We start from the raw sequence: 27340 nt of genomic DNA on the forward strand, positions 1-27340 counted from the left end.
AATTATAATGATTTCTACATTAACTCATAGTTCAATCTAATGGTTCCAAGTTAGAAAATAAAACAGAGGCAATGCTTCATATTTTATATAGATATCCTATTTTATATAATTATTATGATTTCTACGTTAACTTATAGTTCAATTATAATGGTTCAAGTTATGATATATGCAAACCACAAATTCGGATTAAACTTATAACACATGCATGGCACACTAACTTTCACGTCATACCCCAAACAACCGCGCTCATAAATTAAGCTAAGCCACGAAACAGTTAAAATAGTTTTAAAAACAAGGAAAATGATTTGCAGATTCAAAAATTTCAAACTGTACAGCCTCGACCACTCTGCAGTCCACAAACCAGTTCGCCCGCATCAAATATTGTCCATGGTTACGAGTGCACGTAGGGGGTGTTCGGTTTGTAAGATTATATCCGAGATTATATCCAAGATTAAATTTGTAGTGTGTTTGGTTTATGAGATTCAACCCCATAACTCAATCCTAGATGGATAATCATGGGATAATTAGTCACAGCTAACCCCTTATGACTAAAATAATCTCACAACTCAATCCTAGATTGAATCTTGGTATTATTTTATCTTAGAAACCGAACACCACCATAATGAACCGAGCACGGATGAATAAATCGTAGTACTACTACATTGAAAATCGGTGAGAGGGTTTCGAACTACGAGTCTCGGCATTTCATTCACAAAAAGGAGACATAACAAAACAATGCTAGTTTTAGAGGTAGAATTATTTACCCCAAAAATTCACTTGAAGAGGGAAGGGGCATTGGTTTTATTTGCTTCTGACAAAGCGAAATCGATGTGTTACCACTACCAAATCTAAAATTGCTGAAAGAAAACATATGTCAACAGGCTCATGTTGAACTGCTGCAGAAAAGAATAATCAAAATGTACAGGCGCTGCTGGGGCTGGTTCAGAGGTGGTCGCAGATTGCGTTGGTGAACTCAGTTGTCGTTGATTTGCCACCAAGATCCCCAGTTCTGTACTTCCCTTCTGCTATTGTCTTCAGCACAGCATCCTGAATCCTATCAGCTTTGTCATGGAGCTCCAAATGCCGCAGCATAGACACGGAACTAAGGAGCAACGCTGTCGGATTTGCCAGATTCTGCATCAATAACAAGGCGTTAGGTAAGTGTTCAATAAGCAGCTTGATTCTAGCTTGTCCAAACATGAAAAAACAAGTATGAATATACATTTTTGATGTTGTCATGTGATATAGCTATACCTATTATAGTTGTAAAAATTCTAGCTCAAATTAATATTGTTACCTACAGATGGAATTATTTCGTACTCCCTCCGTCCCCTCTCATGTGATGGATTTCTTTTCGGCACGAGAATTAAGAAAATGATAGGTATTGAGTTAAAGTGGAGAGAATAAGTATGAGAGAGGAAAAAGTAAGAGAGAATAGAGTAAGAGAGAGAATAAAGTAAGAGATGGTTGAAGTTTTGTTTTTAGATAAAAAAGGAAGTCAGTCACTTGAGGTGGGACAACCCAAAATGGAAAGTTGATCACTTGAGGTGGGACGGAGGGAATATTTATGTAAGGAAGACTGAAAAGAGGACTTCAACATGCTCAAAGAAGTAATTTTAACAAAATATGCGGATTAAAATGAGCAGAAGAAAATGTGTTTAGTTGTTTCATACCTTTCCAGCGATATCAGGTGCAGAACCATGTACTGCTTCAGCGAGCGCAATGCCTCCCTCGCCAATATTACAGCTGTAAACGATAGCAGAAAATGTGATTATGTGAGTAGGTTTACATATATAGGAAATGAGATAAAAAGGAAATACCTTGGAGTTAAGCCTAAACCTCCAATCAAGCCAGCACAGAGGTCACTGATAATGTCACCGTAAAGATTAGGCATCACCAGCACATCGAAGAGAGCCGGATTCTTCACAAGCTGAGCATGGAAAAAATGAAACTGTAAAGGGGACTGATGCAAAAGCTTCTCAAAAGTTTCCTAATAGCAGCTCCCATATGATGCTCAAACACTTCAAATGAAACTTATGTGCCCTTCAGATATAGGTATGGGTGAGGGCAGAGAAAATGCATCGAGAAATCCAGATATGTGTCCATTTCTTTCAAAGAGAAAAAGGGTTTCGGAGAGACAGAGAAAGCAGTTTCTCTACAGGAAGTTCAGAAAGACAAATACAAGCAGCTAGAATTCATGTAATGACAGATTGCTAGCAATTTCCAAGTATTATATAGAGTATTGTCCATGGCCATGGTTTGGAAATTAGGATCTATAATGGTGAAGAATAATAATTTAATATTAATATATTTACAAATTTCATTGATTTTCTGATTACACACATTCAATAGAAAATACTACTAGTACTTATAACATGTCAGTGCAATGATTTGTCAAGACTTTCATTTCATTTCAAATTTATAACTTAAATTATTAAAACTTTAGTATTGTCCAATGTTACACAAGTACTCATATTATTACATATAATTATATTTTTATACTGTACATACAGCTATATCCCAGTACTGCATCCTCATTATGGATCCTTTTTCAGCTGCATCCACATTTATTAAATGTTGAAAAACGAAAGGTCAAATTCCTGAGTGTGTACCACAGTCCACAGTTACGTATATGTACAGAAGGCAAAATCTCATACCATCATGCAGCAATTGTCAATGACAACTTCTTCATATGTGATCTCCGGGTACTTTTCGGCTACCTCTCGACAACACTGCAGTGCAAAAGATTAAACTGAAAAGCTGAAGCAGCTAAAATAAACATTAATCCTCTAGTATATTAATGACGGAAGACCTTGAGGAAAAGACCATCAGTTTTCTGCATGATGTTGGCCTTATGTATAGCAGATACTCTTTGTCGACCATGGGCCTTAGCATAGTGGAAAGCATACTCAGCAACTCTCAAACTAGCTTGACGTGTGATGATTTTTAGACTTTCAACAACACCCCTCACCACCTACATAGAATGAAAAGGAGACAAACTCAATTGACTAAATAAGAGTAGCTTTACAATACAGGTACGTCCCATATGATATCATACCTGATGTTCAAGTCCACTATATTCGCCTTCTGTGTTTTCACGAATAGTAATGAGATCAACATCATCATATTTAGTCTTGTATCCAGGTAGGCTGTAACAAGGTCTCACGTTTGCATAGAGATTGAGCTCTTTCCTCAAGGTAAGGTTCAGAGACCGATGGCCTTTCCCAATTGGTGTGGCCATAGGGCCTTTCAGACCAACTTTGTTTCTTCTCAGTGATTCGAGACTTTCCCATGTTAGGAAGCTCTGGGTTCTAGGATCAACCTCTGTCCCCACAAAGTGTTCTTCCCACTCAATTGGACAATCAGCAACTTTGAATATCTGAGTTTCATCAAACATTGCATTTGATTTACATTAGCTCTTTTAAACAGGAAAACTCGCTTTTTTATGAAATCCTTAGTACACAAAGATGGTATGACATACAACACAGCATCATGCCACATATGTCATGGAAAAATCTAAAACTAAGATGGCCTAAAATTTCATAGTTTATAAGTTCTTATGTATTCCATAAACTGGTCGTATGTTCCACATGAAGATATAAATAGCAGACACCCTTGAAACTGAGGATTCTAAAACTGAGTTGAAATTATCTTATCAGTTATTATTAGCTGTTTCAAAACTAAGCACAAACCATATAGCATCCTGAAGCTGTAGGACAATGACCCAAATCAACATACTTGAATGCTACCACATCACATGTCAATTGAAAAAAAAAACTAATAAAACAACTTTAAACCATACAGCATGGTCTATAATAATGCATCCCGACACTGAAAGAGACTGACGGATATTTCAACTAGTTGTAAGAGGTACAGTTGGTTTCACCATATCTGGGACCAATTTTAAGTATTTCACATGGGGCTGACACAGTATGCATGGAACTTGCAACTTGCAGAATCACAAATATTTTTCGATACAGTAGCATAGGAGAAAATCAATAGGATCAATTCATAACGCATGGACAGCCTAATTAAGATATCATAAACATCGTCTCCTATTTCCTAGATTCTTCGCGTTTTGCCCGCCCTATTTTCTCTGTGCCTATATATCATGTCACCTTAAAACACAGCATCAACAATAACAGAAACAAAAATTCAAGGAGATAGGTTAAAATTCATGATCATTTGCCTTCATCATCCTAAATAGCCATCAGATTCTAGCTAGAGATAAATGAAAACAACTTAATTTCCATCACTAGACCAATCAATAGCCAACGAATATAAAATCACGAATAACCATCATATTCCCGCACAATTTCACCAACACAACTCAATCACCACCAATCTAGCATTTCATACCAACACAAATACGCAGATAAAAATCGGCTGCGCACCTGTCTGACCGAATCGGCGATTTCCGGTCCGATTCCATCGCCGGGGAAAAGAGTGGCGCGGATCAGGCCAGATTCAGATCCCTCCGTCGAGGAAAAACTCCGATCCAAAAAAGTAGGTCTCGCGGAGGAGAAAATTCCAGAGGCTCGGCTCCGAGCAAGCCGTCTCACGATCTGCGACGCCATTGGTTGCTATGGATTTCTGGTTATCGAACTCGAATTTGAGCTGCTTCAATTAGCCAATTTCGATTTATTTCAGTGTGGTCGAATTTATATGATGAAATTATAGGAGCATGAAAAAAAGAGGCGTCTTTTTTAGCAAGTGAGAGGTCGAGTCAGCGGCTGTAAAGCGCTTACAAACATTGCTATTTATTCGTTGGTTGAAATATCTTTTTTTGTAAGAGATTATATTAGTTCGAGACTATTTGAAATTAATTTCGTTACATATAAATGTAAAAAATTGTAAAACCAAAACTAATTAATGTGTAAATTGTCTCAAAATTGAATAAAGGATTTATCTACCAAATCGAATGGACGGTGTGGTCTTATCTAATCTATTAATTTGAAAAGAATAAATGCTAAGTTGGACCATACAATTTTATGAGAATCATTGTGGAATGTACTAAAATTGGACAGAAAAATAAAGGCTTAGAAAAGGGTATTCATTGCATTTTAAGTGATTTCTACTAATAGAAAAAAAATGATTTGAAATTCAAACAACAAATAAAAATTTAGATAAATTTATAAAAACGAATGCTCCAACTCAACTTGGTCCGGTTTTGAATCTCAACTCACCTCAATCTGTTTGCTACAAAGTAGTTATAGTGGTTTTGCGGATGTTTGATTATTCGAGACTGAATTAATTTGATATTCTTCTAGTTTGAATTACGGCTTGAATTATGCCGTAGTTAGGGAAAGGCCAAAACTCTTAATCCATTACTAATTTTACACGATGTTGATCGAGATTATGTATTCGAATGAACCTACATGATCATATACTTCCAATCTTATCTAACCTATTAAGTCGTGAACATGTGTTTTATAGTACTTCAAAATTAAAGCATATGCAACATTACAATATCTAGTGATATCCAATTTCCCTCTATAATATTATAGTGTACTAACAACTGTGATTAATTGTTAGTCCTATAATACAACTAAAAATATGGTTTTCAACATATGTTGTTAATTGTGGTTATAATTGTCAACAACCAAACCTAAAAAATACGACAAGCTGTAGGATCAATAACCGAAGTTAATTATTTCACTGAGTCACACAATCGAGTGAACAGACACTTAAATACAATAGGAGCCCAGAAATTCCCAGAGCTTGTTACAAAATTACAATACAACAAATAATACATAGAAAAAAATTACAAATAAAACAACACCTCAAAAAAAGACCTTCAACACCACACCTAGCAAATGGGCAAGGGCTCACCATTCCACGCCTCTAGGCATTTCAACAACGGATCAACGATCAAACCATTGCTCAACGCCGTGAACACCTTCTCCCCTTCTTCCCCGGGCGACACGACCTTCTCTCCGGTCAAGAACTCTGCCCCGAGCTCCTCCCTCACGAACTTGTACAACGGGTACGACCGGCACTCCTTGATCTTGTTCGCGATGGCCGGGTTCCCTGCCTCGAGGGCGCTCCTTGCGGCCTCGACCTCCTTGGGGAGGAGGAGCTCCAGCTCGGCCTCAAACGCCTGGATCTTCTGGAAGATCGAGGTGTTGAGGTTCTTCTCCCCCTCCCCGTTCTTGAGGGCGTGGTCGACCAACACCTGCCTCAGCTTTTGCATCAGGGGGTAGGTGGCGAGGCAGGGGTCGTCCACGTAGGCGAAGACGTACTCGCGGTCGACCACCCGGAGGAGGTCCTTCTCGCAGAACCTCGACGGGTGGAGCTCCCCATTGGCGCCCATCGTCAGGGTCCGCTTAGCCACCTGGCTCACGGTGTTCTTCACCGCGAGGCGGAGATTCTCCTCCAGGTGGCGGAGGTCGATGGCTTGGCAGAGTGCCACGAGGAAAGTGGACGACATGAGCTTGAGAATGTCGAGCGCCTCGACGGTCTTTCGCGACGAGATGAGGCCGAGCGAGTTCACGTCTTGGTTGTGCTGCTCGGCGCTCTGGACGTGGTTCGTGACCGGGTTGGCCAGGAACTGGAGCTCTGAGCAGTACGAGGCCATGGCGATCTCGGCGCCCTTGAAGCCGTAGTCCAAGCTAGGGTTACGGCCGCCAGACAGGTTGGAGGGCAATCCATTGTTGTAGAAGTCATTCACGAGTTCCGAGAATTGAGCAAACATCAGCTTCCCAATTGATGCGATGGCCAACCTGGAGTTGTCCATTGACACGCCAATCGGAGTGCCTTGGAAATTCCCGCCGTGCAGGGCCTTGTTTCTAGAAACATCGATCAAGGGGTTGTCGTTGACCGAGTTGATCTCGCGCTCGATCATCTTGGTGGCAGTTCGGATCACCTCGACCTGAGGGCCGAGCCACTGGGGCGAGGTGCGCAGGGCGTAGCGGTCCTGCTTCGGCTTCTGGAGCGGGTCCGTCTCGTGCAGCTTCTCGGCCGCCTTGACGTATGCGCTCCCGTCGAGGATGTGCTCCATGATGGCCGCGGCCTCGATCTGGCCGGGGTGATGCTTGAGCCGGTGCGTCAGGTGGTCGGTGAACTCGGGCTTCCCGTTCATCACCTCGGCGAACACGGCAGACATCACCTCGGCCAGGAGGGCCAGGATGTTGGCCTCGTAGAGGGCGATCGAGGCGAGGCCGGAGCCCACCGCGGTGCCGTTGACGAGGGCGAGGCCCTCCTTGGGCTGGAGCTCGAAGAAGCCGCCGGGCACGCCGGCGAGCTTGAAGGCCTCCTCGGCGGAGAGGGGCTCGCCGGCGGGGCCAACAGCCTTGGAGTTGGGGCGGCCGGTGAGGAGGCCGGCGATGTAGGAGAGGGGGACGAGGTCGCCGGAGGCGGTGATGGTGCCGCGGAGGGGGAGGCAAGGGGTGACGTTGTGGTTGAGGAATTTGGCGAGGGCTTCCAAGATTTCGAATCTTATGCCGGAATATCCTTGCAAGAGAGTGTTGATTCTCACTAGCATCGCTGCTCTGGTTGCTGAGTGTGGGAGAGTGTGGTTAGATTCCGTTCCGTTGCCGAAGATTCCAGCATTCAGAAACCTGGTACAAAATCAATTCAACTTCAATTAAATCTTATTTGTATTAGTACTTATGTTTTAATTTTCTAGATGCTCTGTTTACACTTTGATTAAATTTTGGTATGTTTAGCATTTTTCAAAATTCAACTACTGAATCATGAAATTTCGCATTTTGAAAAATCATTAAATCAAGTCATTTTGAATATAAGAAACTTGAGGTAATAAAAAGGGCAAATAACCAAAAAATACACCAACATACAGTCAATTCATGTTTTTACCATGAATGTAGTGAAAAAATACACAAATTCTTAACTTTAGTAAACTTTTCTAGTGAATTAAAGTTTATTTATTTTTTTATAACATTATAAATTCGTTTTATAAACTACGTCATTTAAGGGAATTGGTGATCGGATGACTTAGACATTTTGGTGTGCCACATATGACTAAATTTTGGTGAAATTGAATTTTATGAGAAATTTACTCCATATTTAAAGTTTGTGCTAAAAATCTCAATATGCCAAAAGTATTTTTTTTGGCTATTATTAGTCCTCACAAAAATCCAATTTAGTTAGTTGGAATAATTGAGTAATTCTAAAAATCGATAAAAACAGCAAGGGAGGGGCCGCCTCACCTAATAAGCTCCTTCTGCAGCGCGCCGCCCTGCTTGGTGCGGCGGTGCGAGGTGGCGCCGAAGCCGGTGGTGACGCCGTAGCTGTCCGTCCCCTTGTTCATGCTCTCCATCACCCAGTCGCTGCTGGCCTTCACCCCTGCCCTCGCCGACTCCGCCAGCTCCACCGCCACCGCATTGTCCCTCGCCGCGATCGCCGCCACCTGCGCTATCGTCAGCGTCTCCCCGCCGAGCCTCACCGCCCCCTTCCTGAACTCCTCCACCATCGCCTTCACCGCCTCCACGTGGCTCCCGCTCAGCCCCTCCGCCGCCGCCGCCCAGTTCAGCGGGTCGCTCCCCTGCTTCACGCAAAACCCGTTCTCTGCCGCCATTTTTTTAAAGTAGTAAAAGTGAAATGTGATCGGAAAAATTAGGAAATTTTTTTCCTAAATTCTCTTCTAATTTTGGTGTTTGTGTGTTTGTTACTTGGAATGGTTGTGGAGAGAGAGGGGTTTAAATAGAGAGGGGAGAGTTGGTGTGGGGATAGATACAAGGGAAAGTGTAAGTATATATTTTTTGGTAGGTTTGTATGAGTGGAGGGAGTATTGGAGTTGGTTGAGGATTGATCTGGGCCGTTGGTTGTGATTGATCCGACGGCGGAGATTTGCGGATGTGGTCGATTTTTCTTTTTATGATTTTGTTTTTTATGGTGAGAGGGGTTGGTGGGAATCGCAATTGAGATTGGTTGATATGTTGAATGATGCATGACATTTTCTTTTATATATTTTTTATTTATAAATTAATGTGTGCAACTGAATTGGTTTCTATCTTTTTTTTATATTTTATGCAGCGTTGATAAGTCAAAGATCGAACCTTTTTCTGATAATTATGGAAGAGGAAGAATTCTTGGATCTTGGAGTACATATTTAATTTATAGGGAGTTATTACCTCTTCACATGTACTAAAATAAATGCTTGTAAATAATGAATATGTAATGATCAATAAATATATTCTTAATGCAGTGATAGAATCACATAATTAATGATTAGAGGTGAGGAAAGTAGGAGGAGGCGAGGAGGAGGAGGAGGAGGAGAGAATCGGGAAATGAGGGCGTGCGCATTAGAGTTTTAGTTTGTCTTTCTTAAAATCACAAAGGCGGTGGAGGCGAGGAGGAGGAGGAGAGAATCCGGAAATGAGGCGTGCGCATTTGAGTTTTAGTTTGTCTTTCTTAAAATCACAAACTTTGACGTGCGATTGAGAATTTATAGTTGAAAAGCTAAATTAGCTCCTCAGATTCTCATCAAAATATTTTTAATATATTTATAAGTTATAACAGACTCCTTTGTTATAACAAACATATTTAATAAGAATAATTTTATTGAAAAGAATTTGCCAAACTGATTCATCATACATTAATTGGGAAATTCTTTGTAAAATTCAAAATTATTAAAAGTGAATGAAAATTCATGTCATTTTTTTAAGAGTGATCTATGATTCATGGGTGCTTTTTAAACAAACTATGCAATTTCATGTGTTTTACACAGAGTAGTATTTTTTTTAAAGAGTGCTCTATAATTCATGGTTTTTTTAATATACTATGCAAATTAATGTGTTTTATACACTACGCAAATATGAAATATGTATGCTTGTGAATTGTGATTGTAATTTTGTAGGGCTTTCGCAATCTTCTTTTTCATTTTTTATTTGACGAGAAGGTAAGTGGTATTATAAAATGTTCAAATAATATTATATTGGGTAGATGGATTAGTGCGAGTGACATGGTCTATAATATATTTGTTAGGTGTGACTAATTTGAATATTTGATAGGCGCTTTTGACTGAATCCTTCGTTAATTCACAAATATGAAATGCATTGACCAAAAACATCTCAAACGCGCAACTTCAATTAGTATTATACTCAAATAGTATAACGTAACTCATTGATGGGGTACGTACTAAACAAGCCCAATAGCAGTGACGGCCCATCAGCCCAAAGCCCAAGGAATAGTATCAGTTCGGCATTACCAAAGAGTTCGGCTCCAGCCTACAGCTCGGTAAAAGCCGACCAATCAAGCTCTACTCTCAGATCGGCAAAAGCTGCTCGGCAATAGTTCAGCAGTTCGGTCTCAGTATTCGACCGAACTGGGAGATAGTGGACTCATGCAGAACCTCCACGACCTCCACTACACGATCTATTTAGTGGTGTCAACTCATGCAGGATCTCAGGCAGGATAGCGGACCAAACAAAGAGATAGTGGACCCATGCAGGATCTCATGACCTCCACGACATCCACTACCTAGTTAGTGGTGATGCAAGTCACGACTTAGTTAGTGGTGATGCAAGCCACGATCTTAGTTCAATGTATAAATAGAACTTAGATCAGATAGACCAGGAGAGAGCTCTCTAGACATCAAATATCATATAGCAAGTCTGTATTTGTAAGCTGTAAACCAGATCAAGCAATACAATCTTGCCCTCCTTTCTTCCCGTGGATGTAGATTTACCTCAGTAAATCGAACCACGTAATTCCTTGTGTCGTGATCTATATTTTCTTTTACCTGCATTTACTACCATCAAAAATTCGCCCAACCATCACTGGCGCCGTCTGTGGGAAACAGAGAACCAAATTTGTGATAAAGCGAGTTTTTGATCCTCTTCCACCAAAAAAATGCATACCAGATCACGTAATACCCATAATACCGTTCGTGATAACCATGAGGAAGCTAGTCCAGCCCGCAGGTCTGGAAAACAGCCTCGGGAGAAATCTACTTCCAGTTCTCACGGAGAAGGAACAAGCCGCTCAAAGACTCATCGCACCGAGTCTTCCCAGCAGCCCGATTTGAACGAGGCTGTCAAATTGTTTTTGGCCGAGAAGCAGGAAGAGTTCTTAATTTTCCTGCAAAAGGGCCAAAAGCCGGAGACGAAAACGGTGGATTCTCCCTCCTCATCCAGACATGAAAGTCACTACCGCAGTAGTGCCGTGTCTTCCAGGAAGAAGAATTCTCAACCCCGACATGTTCCTGTTCCTCCTCGGTACCGGAATCACAGGAGAACTCCATCTCCTCCATACCGAAGAGATGTCGGGTTCGCCATGTACGGAGCATTGAAGACTCCGTTCTCGGACGATATCACCCGAACTCCCTTACCACAGAACTACCGAACTCCGTCAATGACTTATGACGGGTTAGTGAATCCTCATGACTTCCTGGGACGCTATCAGTATAACATGGCGAACCAGGGTCTCAATGAGGTCCATATGTGCAAGCTGTTTCCCGAGCTGCTTATCGGGAACGCAAGAAGGTGGTTCGATAGCCTCCCCCAAGGCAGCATTAGATCTTACCGAGATCTAATGGATGCTTTCCACAGGAGGTTCTTTCAGAAAGCGGAAGCCCGAATCACTTCGGCTCAGCTGCTTTCTACACGTCAAGGTCGCGACGAAAAGATCAGCGACTTTATGACGAGGTTCCACAAGGAATGCCTACAAGTAGATGATCTCAATGATCTACTTGTCATTTCGGCATTCCAAAATGGAATCCTGCCCGGAGCTCTCTACAGAAAGCTCGTGGAATGCAGTCCGCAAACAGCTCAAGAGATGTGGGACATTGCGGACCAGTTCTCCCGTGCCGATGAGGCAGACCGTCGCAAACGGTCTTTAGACAGCTCATCCCGAGGAGACGGGAGGAAGCCCGATCATAGCGATCAGGGACATCCTCGCCGAACTCCTTTTGGCGATCAGGGACATCCTCGCCGAACTCCTTTTGAAAGGATTCAAAGGACTCCGGTGCAAGACCGATTGGGGCCACGTCTCAATCCTGAGAAGCCGCCCGCCCGCCGTGATTCCGGTTGAGATCGGCGTACCCAGTCCCCGAACTCTAAATTTCTCCTCAGAAATGAATGATGACGGACTGAGAGCCGAACTAGATCTGGCCGAAGAAAGAAGAGAATTGGCCTGCATAAAAGCAGCCAAGTACAAGGAGCAAGTAGCCCGGTATTATAACCAAAGGGTGAAAAAGCTGCAATTTCAAGTGGGAGATCTCGTCTTGAGAAACAACGAAGTAAGCCGAGCAGAAAAGCTGGGCAAACTCGAACTCACATGGGAAGGTCCATATCGGGTGTCAGAAGTCCTCGGCAAAGGGTCTTATAAATTGACTCACATGTCAGGAGAGCAAGTACCCTAAACATGGTACATTTCCAACCTCAAGAAGTTCCATTTGTAAGAGACAGTCCGGTCAGTCAGTCTTGTGTCTAGTTCGGTCCTAGGGGTATGTGCTTTCTTTGTTTTTTACTTGTTTTTCATGTTTGTCTATGTGCATTTTGTTTGTCTATGTGCGTTTTGTCTGTCTATGTGCGTGTCGTCTCTTACAAATGTTACTGAGGTATCTTGTTCTTCGAAGGCTGATCCCCTTTTTAGAACATATATAAGCCAACGATTGTGAGTCCAAGCTTCTAAGGAGGATACAAGACCACAATTCAGCTTAAGAAACAAGCAGTTCGTCTGAAACGAACTGCAACAAAGGGAAAGTCCGATCCACGCGATAAAACTCGCCGAATTAGGACAAGGGAAAGTCCGATCCACGCGATAAAACTCGCCGAATTAGGACAAGGGAAAGTCCGATCCACGCGATAAAACTCGCCGAATTAGGACAAGGGAAAGTCCGATCCCCAAATTAGGACAAGGGAAAGTCCGATCCGAGCGATAAAACTCGCCAAATTAGGACACAAGCTTAGTCCGGTCAAAGAAGTTTACTTCATAAGACCAAAGACGAGTCCGGTCAAAGAAGTTTATTTCATAAGACCGAGGACCAAGTCCGGTCAAAGAAGTTTACTTCATAAGACCAAAGACGAGTCCGGTCAAAGAAGCTTACTTCATAAGACCGAGGACGAGTCCGGTCAAAGAAGTTTACTTCATAAGACCGAGGACGAGCACGATGAAATTTTTTCGCTAAGCTGTAAATACGCAGTGATAGAAGCGAAATGAAGATTTCATTTATTAAAACTTGTTCGGCATACAACTCCGCTGCCCTACGAGAAGGCGTTACGCTATTACAAAGGACTATTCTACTGTCCACGGTTGCTAAAGTTGAGCCACCTATTCACAAAATCCTCGTGAAGCCGAGTTCGGCCATTCCGGGCAGCTGAAGAATAAGCAGGTCGACGAGATGCTCTAATCGACCTACCGCCTCTTCCCTGAGCCCGGGAAGTTCTGGCACCTCGGCGGCGAAGAGTCTCTTCACGAAGCATTTGTTGATCTTGCTCACTCATAATCACAGCTCCTCTACGAACTTCAGTCCGTCCTCGTCTTGACGTTTCCGGTTGCTCCTGAGTCCGTTCTCGTCTTGACGTTTCCGGTTGCTCCTGAGTTCGTTGCTGATTTGGAGTAGGATTTTGAGCAAGTGAATCAGAGGTTTGAGCTGGAGTGCGAGCATCTGTTGGCGGGAAATGCCTAAGGAATCTCTCGATTGAGGGACGCCGGGAAAGAATGATGTCGTACCGAGAAGCCCAGCGCCGCAATGATTTCACGACTTGTTGGCAAGCCGAGCTCTCCAGCGCATTGTTCCTCCGGAGTACATGATATTCCTCCCACAGTTCGTCAACTCGTTCCTGAACTTCAGAGATGGTCATTCCCCCGCGCCTGCAGATGAAATCCTCATACGCAGTCCTCTCAGCGACGGCAGTGTTCAGCTCGGCCTCCAGATCTTTCTTTTCGGACTCTAAGTCCTTATTGTCGGCCTCCAGCTTCACTAAACAAGCCAAGAGTTCGTCATTCTTCATCTGGTCAGCTATGGCTTTTTTCTCAGCTTCGTCTAAAGCGGAAGAGTACAGCCGCTTCCAGTGAAGTACCTCCAGCTCCTTAAGAGTTAAGAATACAAAGCAGCTATGTCAGTTCGGCATTTCATTTTACTGAGCAGGTAGTAAACCACAACAGGAGTAAAAGAGAGTACGAAAAGCTATACGAAGACACAAGTGTAGAAAGAAGAATTTTTTCATTCATAAGAAAAATTTTTTTTACACGAGGGCTTCAAGGCCATTTTACAAGAAGGAAGAAACTAAACTAAGAGAAGGGAGACGAAATCATACTCCGCCAGCTTCGTCTCCGGCTCCTCGGTGAGGTTCAGCTTCCTTCTCCTTGTCTGCCTCAGCTTCAGCCTCGGCCTCCCTGCTTCCCCCAGCCTGCTCGGTGCCCCCATCACCGATCAGCAGCACCTCTTGCTCGGCCTGCCTGTCTCCGGTCTGCTGATCAAGCTGCTCGGTCTCACCCTCTCCGTGGAAAATTGGAGCGGGTGAAACTGGCCCTAAGGAGGCAAAGATAGCCTCCATATTCTCGTCCCGGTCAGCTCGGCAACTACGAACTCGGTCAGCAGAAAGCAGGACCGAGGACGAAGCAAGCTCCTCAAGGAGCGGCAGACTCTGGAGACGAGCTGCTATCTCTCGGCCGTACAGCGGCAGGACGACTTCGGGCCCCTGCTCGGCATTATCGGTCATCAGTTTCAGCAGATCACCGACAAAGGTCGAAAATTGATTGCTCAGAAAGAGTTTCTCCGCGAAAGCACGGAGAACCTCCCCTTGGGCAACCACGGCGGCAGCATCCCTCCGTTTCGTCTGCTCTTGCTGGATGATGAGCTGGTTTTTGGCAAACTGGGCTTCATCCTGGGCCGAGATCCTAGCAGCTCTGGCCTTCTCAAAGTCTGCCTTAGCCTGTTCGGCCTGGTGACGAGCAGCCGCCAACTTCCTCTGCATCTCAGCATAGTCGCTGGACGCTTTAGAGAGTTCGACTGCGACGAGCTTGCTGAGCATGCTATTCCTCTGAAAATGGAAAAAGGAAAGAGTCAACAGAGGGGCCACCAAAAAAACATAGGAAAGAAGCAAAGCCAAAGAATCAAGAAGAGAAGTTACCTCGGCAAAGTCCGTTGGCCATGCAAAAGGCTCACAGACATGCTCCGAAGGGGGCGCCAAGACGATGTCTCTCTCCGGCGCTCTTGGGGGCTTCTGGGTCTTCCCCTTCCTATTTGCCGAAGTCGACTCCGGCTTTTTTGGATCCGAAGAAGAGGTCTTTTGCCTCTTCGGATTCTTCTCGGCATCAGGCGCCGAGCTGGTAGCCTTCTGTTTCTCCGGCTCCTTAAGCTCGGAGGATTTGCGGCTAATCTTATTTAGCAAGTTCACTGCCAAAAAGCAAGAAAGCAAGGTTAGTTTTCGCCACAAAAGCAGTAAGGCACAAAAAAGAATTCCTCACCCTCGGTCTCTTCGTCCGAAGACGAGGAGTCGAACACGAAGTCGCCCTTGACGAGCTCAGACTCCAGGTACTGCTTCCTAATCATAGGAATCTTATTGAGCTCGCCCTCGAGCTCGTCCAACGGTTCTAACCGAGGATGAGGAATCACGGACTTCGGCCCTCTCCAGGGAAAGCCCGGAGCCGCTGTCCTATTATAAAAAAAGAAGCGATGTTGCCACTTTGGCCACTTGGTTTTGCAGAAGGCCCTAAAAGGCTGTAAAGGGATCAAGTAAAACCAAGATCCTTTTCTCTTAAACTGGAAGAAATTAAGGATTGCCCTCAGAGACAGATCCTTATCTAGCCTACGCAGTTCGGCAGCAAAGGCCGATAAGTGCCTCCAAGAGTTCGGAGTCACCTGACCTAAAGGGAGTTGAAAAAAATCAAGCAGCTCTACAAAGGCAGGGGGAAGAGGGAAACGAAGCCCGCATTCCAAGCCGGCTTCATAAACGGTGGCGTAACCCTCCGGCGGCGAGTCAGCCCTATGAAGGTCGTCGGGAATCGCAACTTTCCCCCCAGGAAAAAAATATTTTTCGTGTAGGGATATCACAGTATCCTTACTCAAGATGCTGTGAAAATACTCTACGGTCTTCTCCCCGGATTCTTTCCGGCTAGAAGACCCCTTACCCCCTTTCCTACCGCTGCCTGACTCAGAAGAAGAAGAAGAAGACATGGTTCTTACTCTTTGAAAGTCTGAAGAAATTCTGAAGAAATTCTTGAAAGCGGAAGGAAATTTTTACGCAAAAGAGAGAGAATGCAGAAGAAGCAATAGCAAAAGTGTTCAACTGATGAAGAAATGACGTATTTATCAGATTCGGAGAAGATTTCAAAATCATCGCACCGTTTCGAATCCCACCTTTTCAGGATTCAACGGCCGGATTTTACTGTCGCATTTAATGCAGTCACGCGCAAGGCACGTCCCCTGACGTCAGCCTCCCCCGTACCTTTATCCAGAATGCCGAAGTGACTCGCTTCGCCGAAGTGATTCACTTCGCTTTTCGGGGGGGGTAGTGATGGGGTACGTACTAAACAAGCCCAATAGCAGTGACGGCCCATCAGCCCAAAGCCCAAGGAAGAGTATCAGTTCGGCATTACCAAAGAGTTCGGCTCCAGCCTACAGCTCGGTAAAAGCCGACCAATCAAGCTCTACTCTCAGATCGGCAAAAGCTGCTCGGTAATAGTTCAGCAGTTCGGTCTCAGTATTCGACCGAACTGGGAGATAGTGGACTCATGCAGAACCTCCACGACCTCCACTACACGATCTATTTAGTGGTGTCAACTCATGCAGGATCTCAGGCAGGATAGCGGACCAAACAAAGAGATAGTGGACCCATGCAGGATCTCATGACCTCCACGACATCCACTACCTAGTTAGTGGTGATGCAAGTCACGACTTAGTTAGTGGTGATGCAAGCCACGATCTTAGTTCAATGTATAAATAGAACTTAGATCAGATAGACCAGGAGAGAGCTCTCTAGACATCAAATATCATATAGCAAGTCTGTATTTGTAAGCTGTAAACCAGATCAAGCAATACAATCTTGCCCTCCTTTCTTCCCGTGGATGTAGATTTACCTCAGTAAATCGAACCACGTAATTCCTTGTGTCGTGATCTATATTTTCTTTTACCTGCATTTACTACCATCAAAAATTCGCACAACCATCACTCATTCATTTATTTTTATATTATGGAGTAGTATAATAACATAAGAGTTAGGAACAGAAAATTTTACTTGGTATTCGATTAGATAATAGTAGTAACTTAAATTAGGCAACTTGGTTTGGCCGGCCACATTTGGGGCACATCATTACATGTCTTTTAAGTTAAACGGTGTCGTATTTGTATCATGCCACGTAGGCTATTTAGTGTGCCAAGTCAGTTTCAAATTCCTCCAATTTGGATGGATATAATTAATAATTGCATATTTTTGAAACTTTAGTTGTGATTTATTATTTAAATTTTAAAAAATGATGAGTACCTTAAGGCCATGTTTGGTTGACGTTAAGACCATGTTTGGTTGACGGAAAAGCAAAGTTGGCAAGAAAAATGAATCCTGGAAATATGATTCTTAATAACATTACTTTCATGTGTTTGGAAAATATCAAGATTTTAAATTTTATACATTTAAACAAAAAACCAAATATATTCTCCTACTTATATAAAAAAACAATAATATAAATTTTTTAATAAATTATTAATTAAAAATTATAATAATTATATTTATTATTTGTTTAAATATGGATTATCCATCATAATATATAATAATATGATTGTAATTATAGTTCCATGGAGTATTATAACCATAAATGAGTATAATCATAAATATGATAATTATAATTATGATTATATTATTTACGGATATTATAAATGAATAAATTTTATAATTTGAAACTTCACTACAACTTTATTTATTGATTATTAATTTATAAAATAATAATTATTGTTTATTATTATATACATTATATTATATAATTATATTTTAGTTATTTATTAAATTATTAATTATTATTATGATAATAAAAATGTATATATAAACATTATAGTAATATATTTATAATTATGATAATTTTAATTATAATTATTCATTATAACAAAATTAAGTATGATTTATAATTTTAAATTACTCTTAATAGATTGTATTTAATAATAATAAAATACTAATAATAGTAATAATAAAACTATAATATATTGCATTAAATATGTAAGAATCCTAATACTGGGAAAAGAATACCTAAGAAAAGTTAGGATTCAGAATCCTAGAAAGTTGTACTAATTTTCCTTGTTCTCGGGATTCTGATTATTTTTCCAGTTTGATTAAAAACCGAAACAAACACATGAATTTAAAATTTAAGGAATCAGATTACTTTCCCAAACATAATCCTGACAACCAAACATGGTCTAATTGGCATATATTAATATTTCATGATTTTAGTGGTCATTTTAATTTCTAATAATATAATATATTAAAGAGTGAACTACAAAATTAACCCCTATGCATAGCTGATCGAACACTGAAGATACTCATGTTTAAAAAAATGCACCAGATGCCTCTATGTATGTGTATAATATCATTTGAAGTCCCTTTTCACTATTTATAGTCTTTCATGCCCTTCTCACTCTCATTTTTTTTCCAAAATGCCACCCAAGGGCATTCCGGTCTTTCCATTATTTAACACTTTTGAGAAGTTGAAAATAGTTTGAAAATGGGGGTTGTTGCAATCTTCTCTCTCTTGCCGTTAGCCATTTTTAGTGATGATAATATTATAGTAATAAGAATTTGTATATATTCCTAGTATAAATTAGTTTTAAAAGAGTGGGGGGAAAATAATTTTTGTATATTAGTAGTATACTTTAATCTTTATTATTATTTCTTAAGGAAAATAATTTGGGAATAAAATATATTTAATTACCATTAAATCATTCTATTAATATGTATATTATATTTCTAGTATTCATAATTTTGTGATTTTAGTGATGTTAGTGACCTCTTTTATTTCTAATAACATATATACCACCTAAAAAATTGCACTTTCTAATAATATACAGTATTAATATCAGCTCATTAATTATTAAATGTACTAGTTTAAAGTTTTGTACTACGATTACTTAGATATATGTGGGGGTTCCTTTCATGAGCATCTGAAATATTTATACCAATTTTTCCATTGAGGGAAAACGTAACTCATAACTTCGTATTCAAAATTTATTTTGTAAAGTGATTTTTTTTAAATATTACTACTACTTCTGTTAGGTAGGAAAATCACATCGGCATTTGATTTATTTGTATTAACGTCGATATTCGAAGCCTACATGAACCTGAATAAATTAATGAAATCACATGAAATTTATTAATTCCGACGAGATTTGATAGAATTATTGTGTAACTTACGTCTTTCGTTAAAAAAAATGTAGTTTATAGTTTATATAATAAAATAGATCAAATATTTTTAAAATTAAATTCGTTTGACCCCAGCTACATGCCAACCATATGATTGTTGGGTTGGAAATTGGATCCAATCTTCAAAGTAGATCTCCAGTCAGTATAGTAATTATATTAAATAGCTACTCCTCTATAAAAATGATATATTACTATAATAAGGGAATAAGGGAGTGACCAATTGCTAACTCACTATTTAGTTGTTAAATACAACTAATTTAAGATCATAATGATTTTAGAGATCTAGTGATCTAAAATTTGCCACGTATAATTTTCATCTTTATTAATTAAATAAAAAAAGATAAAAAAAACTATCAAATTAGGGTTTTGGATGAAAATGTCAATATAGTATTTTGAAAATATCAACACAATGATTTGAGAATGTCAACGAATTGCTTATGTCAACAGATTGATTTAAAAATGACATTCTACCTGTATTATACTGACATATTTTATTACTATGTTGACATTTTTTGTTGTACGAATAAATTGAAAATTTTCAAAATATTATTCAAATTTTGACATCGGAATATATGCAATTGAGATCTCGTTAGAATCCTTAAGAAATTATCTTTAATTTGATATATGTTGTGCGAAAAAATAATTTAAATCGAGAAAGTTATATGCGTTTTAAAGTTTTGTGATATTTTTCAAAAGTTAGTTACAACTAATTTGTTGTAAATTGACCTTAATACCCTAATTGACGTTTTTTATTGATCATATTGACATTTCATGGCTGATGATCTAGGTACTTGATTTGAATATCTAAAGATTATTATTTAATTATAATTAGCAATTAAATATTGAGTTAACAATATAACACTCCCCTATTATAATATTATTCAAATATTATAATTATGGTAAGTACGTGATTAATAGTGATTCATACTACTATATAGGATGATAAAATAATGTGAATCATAATCTAGAATTCATACACAAAGCAATCTATTAGTTGTCACTCACGTGCAAATCACGTGTACCTTTTTAAGATCAAGGAAAATAAAATTAGGTAAAACGTAAAAGAATGTAATTAGAGAACGCCTAGGCATATAGGCATATGGGATAGTTTCACAATATACAAAAAGTTGTATTCGTATTTTAATTTAATGTATTTCATTATAGGTGTTTGGATCGTTAACTCTTTTTTTATAAGATGAAATTGATCGTTAACTCTTTACTTCATGTTGTACAAAATAAACAATGTTAAACAATGATTGGAGGGTTTTGTACTCCACAATTGACAAAAAATATGTTTAAATATAAATAATGGAATGTATTAAATTGAAATATTTGTATGATTTATTAAAATTTGAACTTTTTGTACCAGTAAAAAACATATGTAAAACATTTTGATGTGCTTGAATCTTCACATAATCAACTATGAGAGTCGCATAAAAAGTGTGATGAATCGGGACAAATATTAAATAAATTTATCTTCACAACTCGTCTTTATTGTGCAACTGCGGTCCTGTTCTAATAAGGTCGTTGCAAAATCAAGTTCGAGTTAATGTTCCTCTTCTAGTAGTACATTAAAACAATGGGGTGTCAAAATACACACCAAATATTGATTGACGGTCCTCAATTTATAATTATATATATTTCCAATTTGATTTTATTAAAATGCATATTAACAGCAAGAAATTGAGGAAAATGTCACCGTTATCATTAAATAAATAATGGCCACAAATTGAGGAAAATGTCACCGTTATCATTAAATAAATAATGGCCACCCGTCCCTAAAAAATGTCACTCTCACAACGAAATAGAATGTAGTGACAAACACATCTCCAAATATATATTGGTATACTAGTATTTATGTAACAGGTTTATATTAAATTTTGCACAGCCATATTATTTCCACTATTAATAGAACAAAAGGCAGCCATATATTTGAATTTTGAAGTCACAATTATTAATGATGTGTATGTAATGAAGTCCACTTATTTGTTAGGGTGTCCACTATAAGGGACACCCCAATAGCCCCGCCCCAGTTTTTGTCTATAGCTCCAGTTTTTTTGTTCATAGCCACAAAATTTTGTTTCCGCCACTATGGTGGACACTTCCAGTAGCCCAAAATTTTATAATCAATTTTCATTTTAAAATGTTTTTAGTTTCAATCAAGTATAATTAAAATCATCGCAATGTAAATAATTAGAAAACGAGGTAATTGGGGCCGAATAATCGTTGTATTGCAAAAGGGTAAAATTATACAACGAATAATTAAAATAATACAACTAAATTTTCGTCGTATTAAAGTACAAGAAAAATTATACAACGAAAATTTAATCTAGTGAGAGAAATTTTTAGTGATGAAGAGTTGGAATGGTGTGAAAATAATGAATGAAATGAGGTGTATTTATAGGTGAATTAAATTGAATTAAAAAAAAAAATTGCCGCCTATAGCCGCTCCGGGCACCGCTCCACTATAGGCGCCCCGCCTATCCGCCGCGTCCTCGACCCCGTCGCCGCATGCCCGTCCGCCCCCTACCGCCCCCACACTCCTCGTCCGCCCCGAGGGCGGACAACACCTCCACTATAGACCGCCCCGGGACCGCCCCCGCCCGGGCTTTAGGCGCGGCGGTCCCATTGTGGACACTCTTATGCCTCAAAGTTTATGTATGCACACTCTATATTATGAAGAAATAATCAGTGCCGAAATCACGAAGTCTGGCTTAATTATAGATATATTTCATACTCTTCAAATTTCAAATGCATGACATATCTTAGAGTTTTATATTTTCTTATCGGATAAAGTCGAAATCGAAATTGGTATGACATGATCAAAGATGTTGAGCAAATGAGACGACATTGTTTGATTAGTCATTAAATTAAAGTAAAGCAAATATTATTTATATAATCACTCCTCCCGCTACAACATCCAGAACCACAACGTAATGACATTTCATTTTGTATGTAAGTTAAATTTATGGCAAATTTCTAGAAATATAATAAAGTTTTGTCAAATTGTGGTCTGTTTTGGAAAAATCATGAGGTTTGAATTTCTTCAAACCTATCCCACAACGGAAAAAAATCATGCCACTTGCGTAACATAGGAATATTTTTCAACCAAACAACATCGTTTATTATATGAACAATATTGTTTAACTCATCTCGGTGACATCCACTTACGTCTGATTTGCCATATCAGCTGTAATTTCATCCAAAATTCTTGTGGTGAGATGATTGTGAATAGATACAAATTTTGTGATTTTTAATTCTTGCTGATTTGTAACGTTGTGGAGACGGACTATAGTTTGATTTCTGCAATTTGCTCTTTAAATTTATGATATTAGCATCAAATATGAGTTAATTACATTATCAATACGTGTAAACCATGGAATTTATAATCATGAATTATGTGAAATGGATATAGTAGTAGTAGCATATAATACCACCAACTTTTCATGGCAACTTCGCCTCATAGATATTAAAAATTAATGAGTGGCCAACATATATGGGCTGCTTTGACCCAAACGAGTGAAGAGTTTCCACTTATTTTCTTCATAGACTTGACTATATTTTCATAATAATTTCCATTTCTTTTCCTTTGTAATTTCTTGAATCTTAAATTTGATAACTTTATTAGTTAGTGAGAAATTGCTTCTTAAGTTCCCACCAAAAGCAAGTTCCCACCAAAAGCAGGAGCGATAGAAACTCATGAGTTTCATCTTAAAATCAATTGGTGATAGGAGGAAAGGCCCATGAGACTTATATAGTGGATTAAGCTCTTTGTGTACATCGATGTAGGATATTATTATATTTATTTTTATGTTTCAATTGCCAACACCCTCCCTCAAACCCTTCAAGGTGAATCTTGGAGAGGTTGAACTTTTTAATGATCGATTGGACAATCGGCCCAATCCCTTTTTTTTTCGATCGGTTAGACCACTGGCCCAAATTTTCAGCCCAGTTATACTGCTGTGTCAGTCATTTTTTTCGGTTTCAGCCTTAATTCGTAACCTGCTCTGATACCATGATAGAAATCCATGGATTCCATCTTAAAACCAATTGGTTTTAGGATGGAACCCATGAATTTCTATCAAGGAGGTGAACAATATTTTTTTTCGCCAGTGTAAACTCACTATCTACCTACCAAAAAACCACAAAAGAAACTAGTGTTCACACGTGGCTAATTAATAACTTTAGTTAATGGTCAATGAAGATTATCAACCTACTTAATCACGCAATTATATAATGGGCAACTATAATAAGACATTTCTCTAACAATTATTGAAAATAGTAGTACTAATAAATAGTAGTAGCATAAGAAATTCCCTCTCGGACTACAAAATACAAATCAGCAAATAGATTAGTCATTGAAACCGTTGGTTGATGCAGAGATCTTGAAATAAAAAAATCGTAAACTATATATCATTCCCATTCAGCCTAATTAATTTAAATAAAGCATTATCTAGTTAATTTCGGTTCTCGTTTTTGTATTTACTACCACAGTGAAAATAAATAATCAAATACGAGCTTTATTTCTATATAGTTTACCTAGATAATCTCTTTAGTAGTAGTATGTGGCAAAAAATCAATTCATACTTAATTAGATATTTTTTCATACCAAAATGTTGGTCACACTTAAAAGACTTATGTGGTTTTTGTCCCTTTTTTAAATAAGTTGAGATAGACTATATAGTCTCCATTGGAGGCTGAAGACTGAAGTCAATCAACTAGCCACGTGCGCACATGCTTTATTTCAATGACTTAATTTAGATACTTTACAAGAAATTGTTACGATTTTGCATGGCAATCGGCAAATAATATCCTAACAAGTTACTGTGTAATTTAGTTGGAAAATTGATAGCCTAGTTTTAGTTCGACAATTGATCATTGTACCAACTAAATTGTGTGGTGCAGAATTGGGGTCACCGGGGATAGGAACGGCGACCGGAATCTCACCTATACACAATGAGCCATTGAGAGAAGACGAGAGAGATAAGGAAGAAGGGAATTCCATTAATTCATCTTTCATCGCATAATACAATAGAATGACACAGCTTATATAGCTGTACATATGAGCTAACAACACGGTGTAACCGTCTAACTAACTCCACTCCACGTGTACATTTATTGAGTTCTTTTTTATGCACCATTGTGCTTTATATATATAACGATACAACGTACGAAATTTTCTTTTAGGATATGAACAAAATATAATTTGGTTTCTTTCTAAATCTGATTAATTACACATGAGACTGTGTGAAACTGCATAGAGTTTCAATCTGTTTGGATGGTTCTTGGTTCAGAATTTGGGCAGCCCTTTGTGGTGGTGATATTTTTATGAGACTTGGTTAATCAAGTTTGGACCCAATGGGTTAAAATTTTTGAGAAGATTGTATTTGATTTTAGTTTAGTCGATTTAAAAAATAAGATGAATAGTAAAAATATGGGTTACTTGAATAATAGTCTAGGGTTGAGAAAGGACCATCTCATGGTGGGATGAGTTGTGGCCTTTTTCGTTACTATCTTTTCTTCCTTTTAGTTTGCTTAGCTAGATGTGTTTTTTTTATTGTGTGTCTAGTGATTGTTGTTTGAAACTTGTCCTTCTTATTGTGTGTCTAGTGATTGTTGTTTGAAACTTATCCTTTAGTTTGGAGATGTCGTGAAATTAGTGGTAGAGCCACGATTTTGACGCTAGAGACCCAAACCACAATTAACAGTTGTGGATGTCTTTGATATTGTCGTTGTTGGAAGCAATTGCGGCATGGACAGTAGGCGATGTGAGAGAGAAGAATAATTAGAGATAAATAATTGGAGTATTAATGATAGTAGAAACTTATATATACTCCTATATTGTGACTACCATTAAGAGCAATGTTGTAGTCAAAAGAATCAACAATGATCCCATCATAACTGCTTTAATAATACTCTTCCTTGGTTACTAGACATTCTACCACCAAAGTGGAAATCAATCATCTTCAATAAAGGAAAAGGAAGATGCTTGGTTACATGAAGTTTTTAAATACATGAACAAACTAAGCAACCATGTTTACATTAGGGCATCCACAACTCACGCGCCATGCCACGCCACGCCACAACTTTCTGTCACGTCATTATTTCCCTCATTTTCTGCGTCAGACTACAACTCCCACAATCCTAGCCCCTATTCCATGCCTCTCCCTAGGAAACACACATTATATTGCATTATTCACTACTATTAACTATTTTAGTTGTAAAATTGAAAATGATGAACAATTATAACATGAAAAATTCATCCATTCATTACGAAAATGAAAAATTACAAATTTTAGAAATTAAAAATAGCCCTCATATCTATGTATATAGCTACTACCCCATGATTTATAAATATACACTATATATTCCTAGTAATCTTTTCATACTACTACAAAAATAGTAAACGCATTTAATTTCATATGTATATATAGGGTAAAATGTTCCATAATTCCAAAGAGTCCGTTCACTCTATCCTATTGTAAGAAGTAGTCATCAAGCTGTGACCAATCTCATTCATACCCAAACACTCTAATTTCAATATGACTTTATCTTTTACTTTAAATAAAACCAAACCAAACCTAACCTAACAACAAAACACACAGAATGATCAATGATGATGATGATAGATGGTGAGAAATAAAAGTTGGGTGAAAAAGTGAGGATGAGATTATTCATTTCCTAGTATAGTAAGAAGAAATAGGATAGTTTGGGATCCAAAATTAGAAATTGATGGTGCTATTTGAAGATTAGTTTGATGTTGGTCCTAAGATAATTTATTCACTATCCACCAACTCTGGCCTTCCACGTGTTAATAGTTTTTTGTATTTTGTTTTCAAGTATAAAACTTGTTAGCCTCTAAATTTGCATCACAATGAATGTATATTTGTGCACAACTTCGGTTTAAAATCTTATTATAATATAATTGTCTAAGTATTAGGTTTGTGTCATTATGTGTCGTGTCAACCCAAATCGTATCGTGTTATTAACGGGTTTGTATTGTGTGTGGTCATGTTCGAATTTTTTTTAATTTTAAGAGAGATTAGGTTATCGTTCTTTGAGAGTTTTCTTAGTAGGTTGAGTTTGGATTATGCTTTATTGAGTTGGGTTGTGATTAACCTATAATGATCCAACCCACTTGATTTGTCAATCTTGATGTCTCCATATTTCTTTTGACTTGAAAAAATAATAATTTTAATGTATATAAATCCTAAATAATTGGAAATTTGGAATTATCGAATATGGAATCTTTGTACAAAGTCCGTATAGGTGGGACCATAAGTATTACTAGTATATTAGATTATTTTATGATGTTAATGAAACAAGAAATAGTTATGTATGGAGTTTGAACAATAGACCATAAGCAGATAAGCTCCATGGTCTGTATGATTGAATCGAATGCATATTGTACATATCAAATTTGGTAAACATGATATGAATGGATAAATATATATTATGATTATCAAATTTGTGGGCATGCATTTGCACAAATTTGTTAAACATGATATGAATGGATTATTATGTTTACCAAACTTGCGTGCAACTAGCATTACTATTGTTTGTGCAAGTTCGGTAAGCATGAAATGAATTAATCAAGTCTATAACATGCTTACTAAACTTGCATTATATGAATTCAGTCAATTGATTACCATGCATACGAAACTTGTACGACATGCAAGGTACGAATTGACTGATTTATACCATGAGTTTGAAACATTATGTGACGGTAGACTATAGCAGGTAGTGACCGTAAGTAGCAAGATAATGTTGAAGAGAAATTGATCGAACTTAGCTATATATTAAGCAAATGAAATTAATGCCTAATTATTAATTCTGACTATCTAAAAGTGTTATTTCAAATTTATAATTTCCACTCGTCAACAAAAATCTCATTTTTTTCATTTTGGTATGTCGGTCAATATAAGTCTCGCTACACTTTTTTTAACTATAAATTGTAAATATGTCGCATATTCTGTTTCACTCATTTCACTCTAATTTATTATAAAAAAAAGTAAGACTCTTATTACCGA

The 27340-nt window shown here is 38.6% G+C and overlaps 2 protein-coding genes across 2 annotated transcripts; both read right to left on the reverse strand.

Moving 5' to 3' along the window:
* Positions 1-681: 681 nt before the first annotated feature.
* On the reverse strand, positions 682-4740 carry LOC121787610 (3-isopropylmalate dehydrogenase, chloroplastic-like). The gene is made up of 7 exons (XM_042186391.1): positions 4395-4740; positions 3059-3379; positions 2813-2974; positions 2658-2732; positions 1821-1930; positions 1674-1746; positions 682-1134 (listed from the first exon to the last, which is right to left on the reverse strand). Exons 1-7 carry the CDS (start codon positions 4575-4577, stop codon positions 943-945), a joined length of 1116 nt encoding a protein of 371 aa, XP_042042325.1. The 5' UTR covers positions 4578-4740; the 3' UTR covers positions 682-942.
* An 888-nt stretch (positions 4741-5628) lies between these two features.
* LOC121787281 (phenylalanine ammonia-lyase-like) lies at positions 5629-8637 on the reverse strand. Its single transcript, XM_042185959.1, has 2 exons — positions 8169-8637; positions 5629-7559 (listed from the first exon to the last, which is right to left on the reverse strand). The coding sequence occupies exons 1-2, from the start codon at positions 8534-8536 to the stop codon at positions 5810-5812; spliced, it is 2118 nt and encodes a 705-aa protein (XP_042041893.1). The 5' UTR covers positions 8537-8637; the 3' UTR covers positions 5629-5809.
* Between the last annotated feature and the right edge of the window lie 18703 nt (positions 8638-27340).

Source organism: Salvia splendens, chromosome 22, assembly GCF_004379255.2.
Source record: "Salvia splendens isolate huo1 chromosome 22, SspV2, whole genome shotgun sequence".
In the NCBI taxonomy this organism is placed as follows: domain Eukaryota; kingdom Viridiplantae; phylum Streptophyta; class Magnoliopsida; order Lamiales; family Lamiaceae; genus Salvia; species Salvia splendens.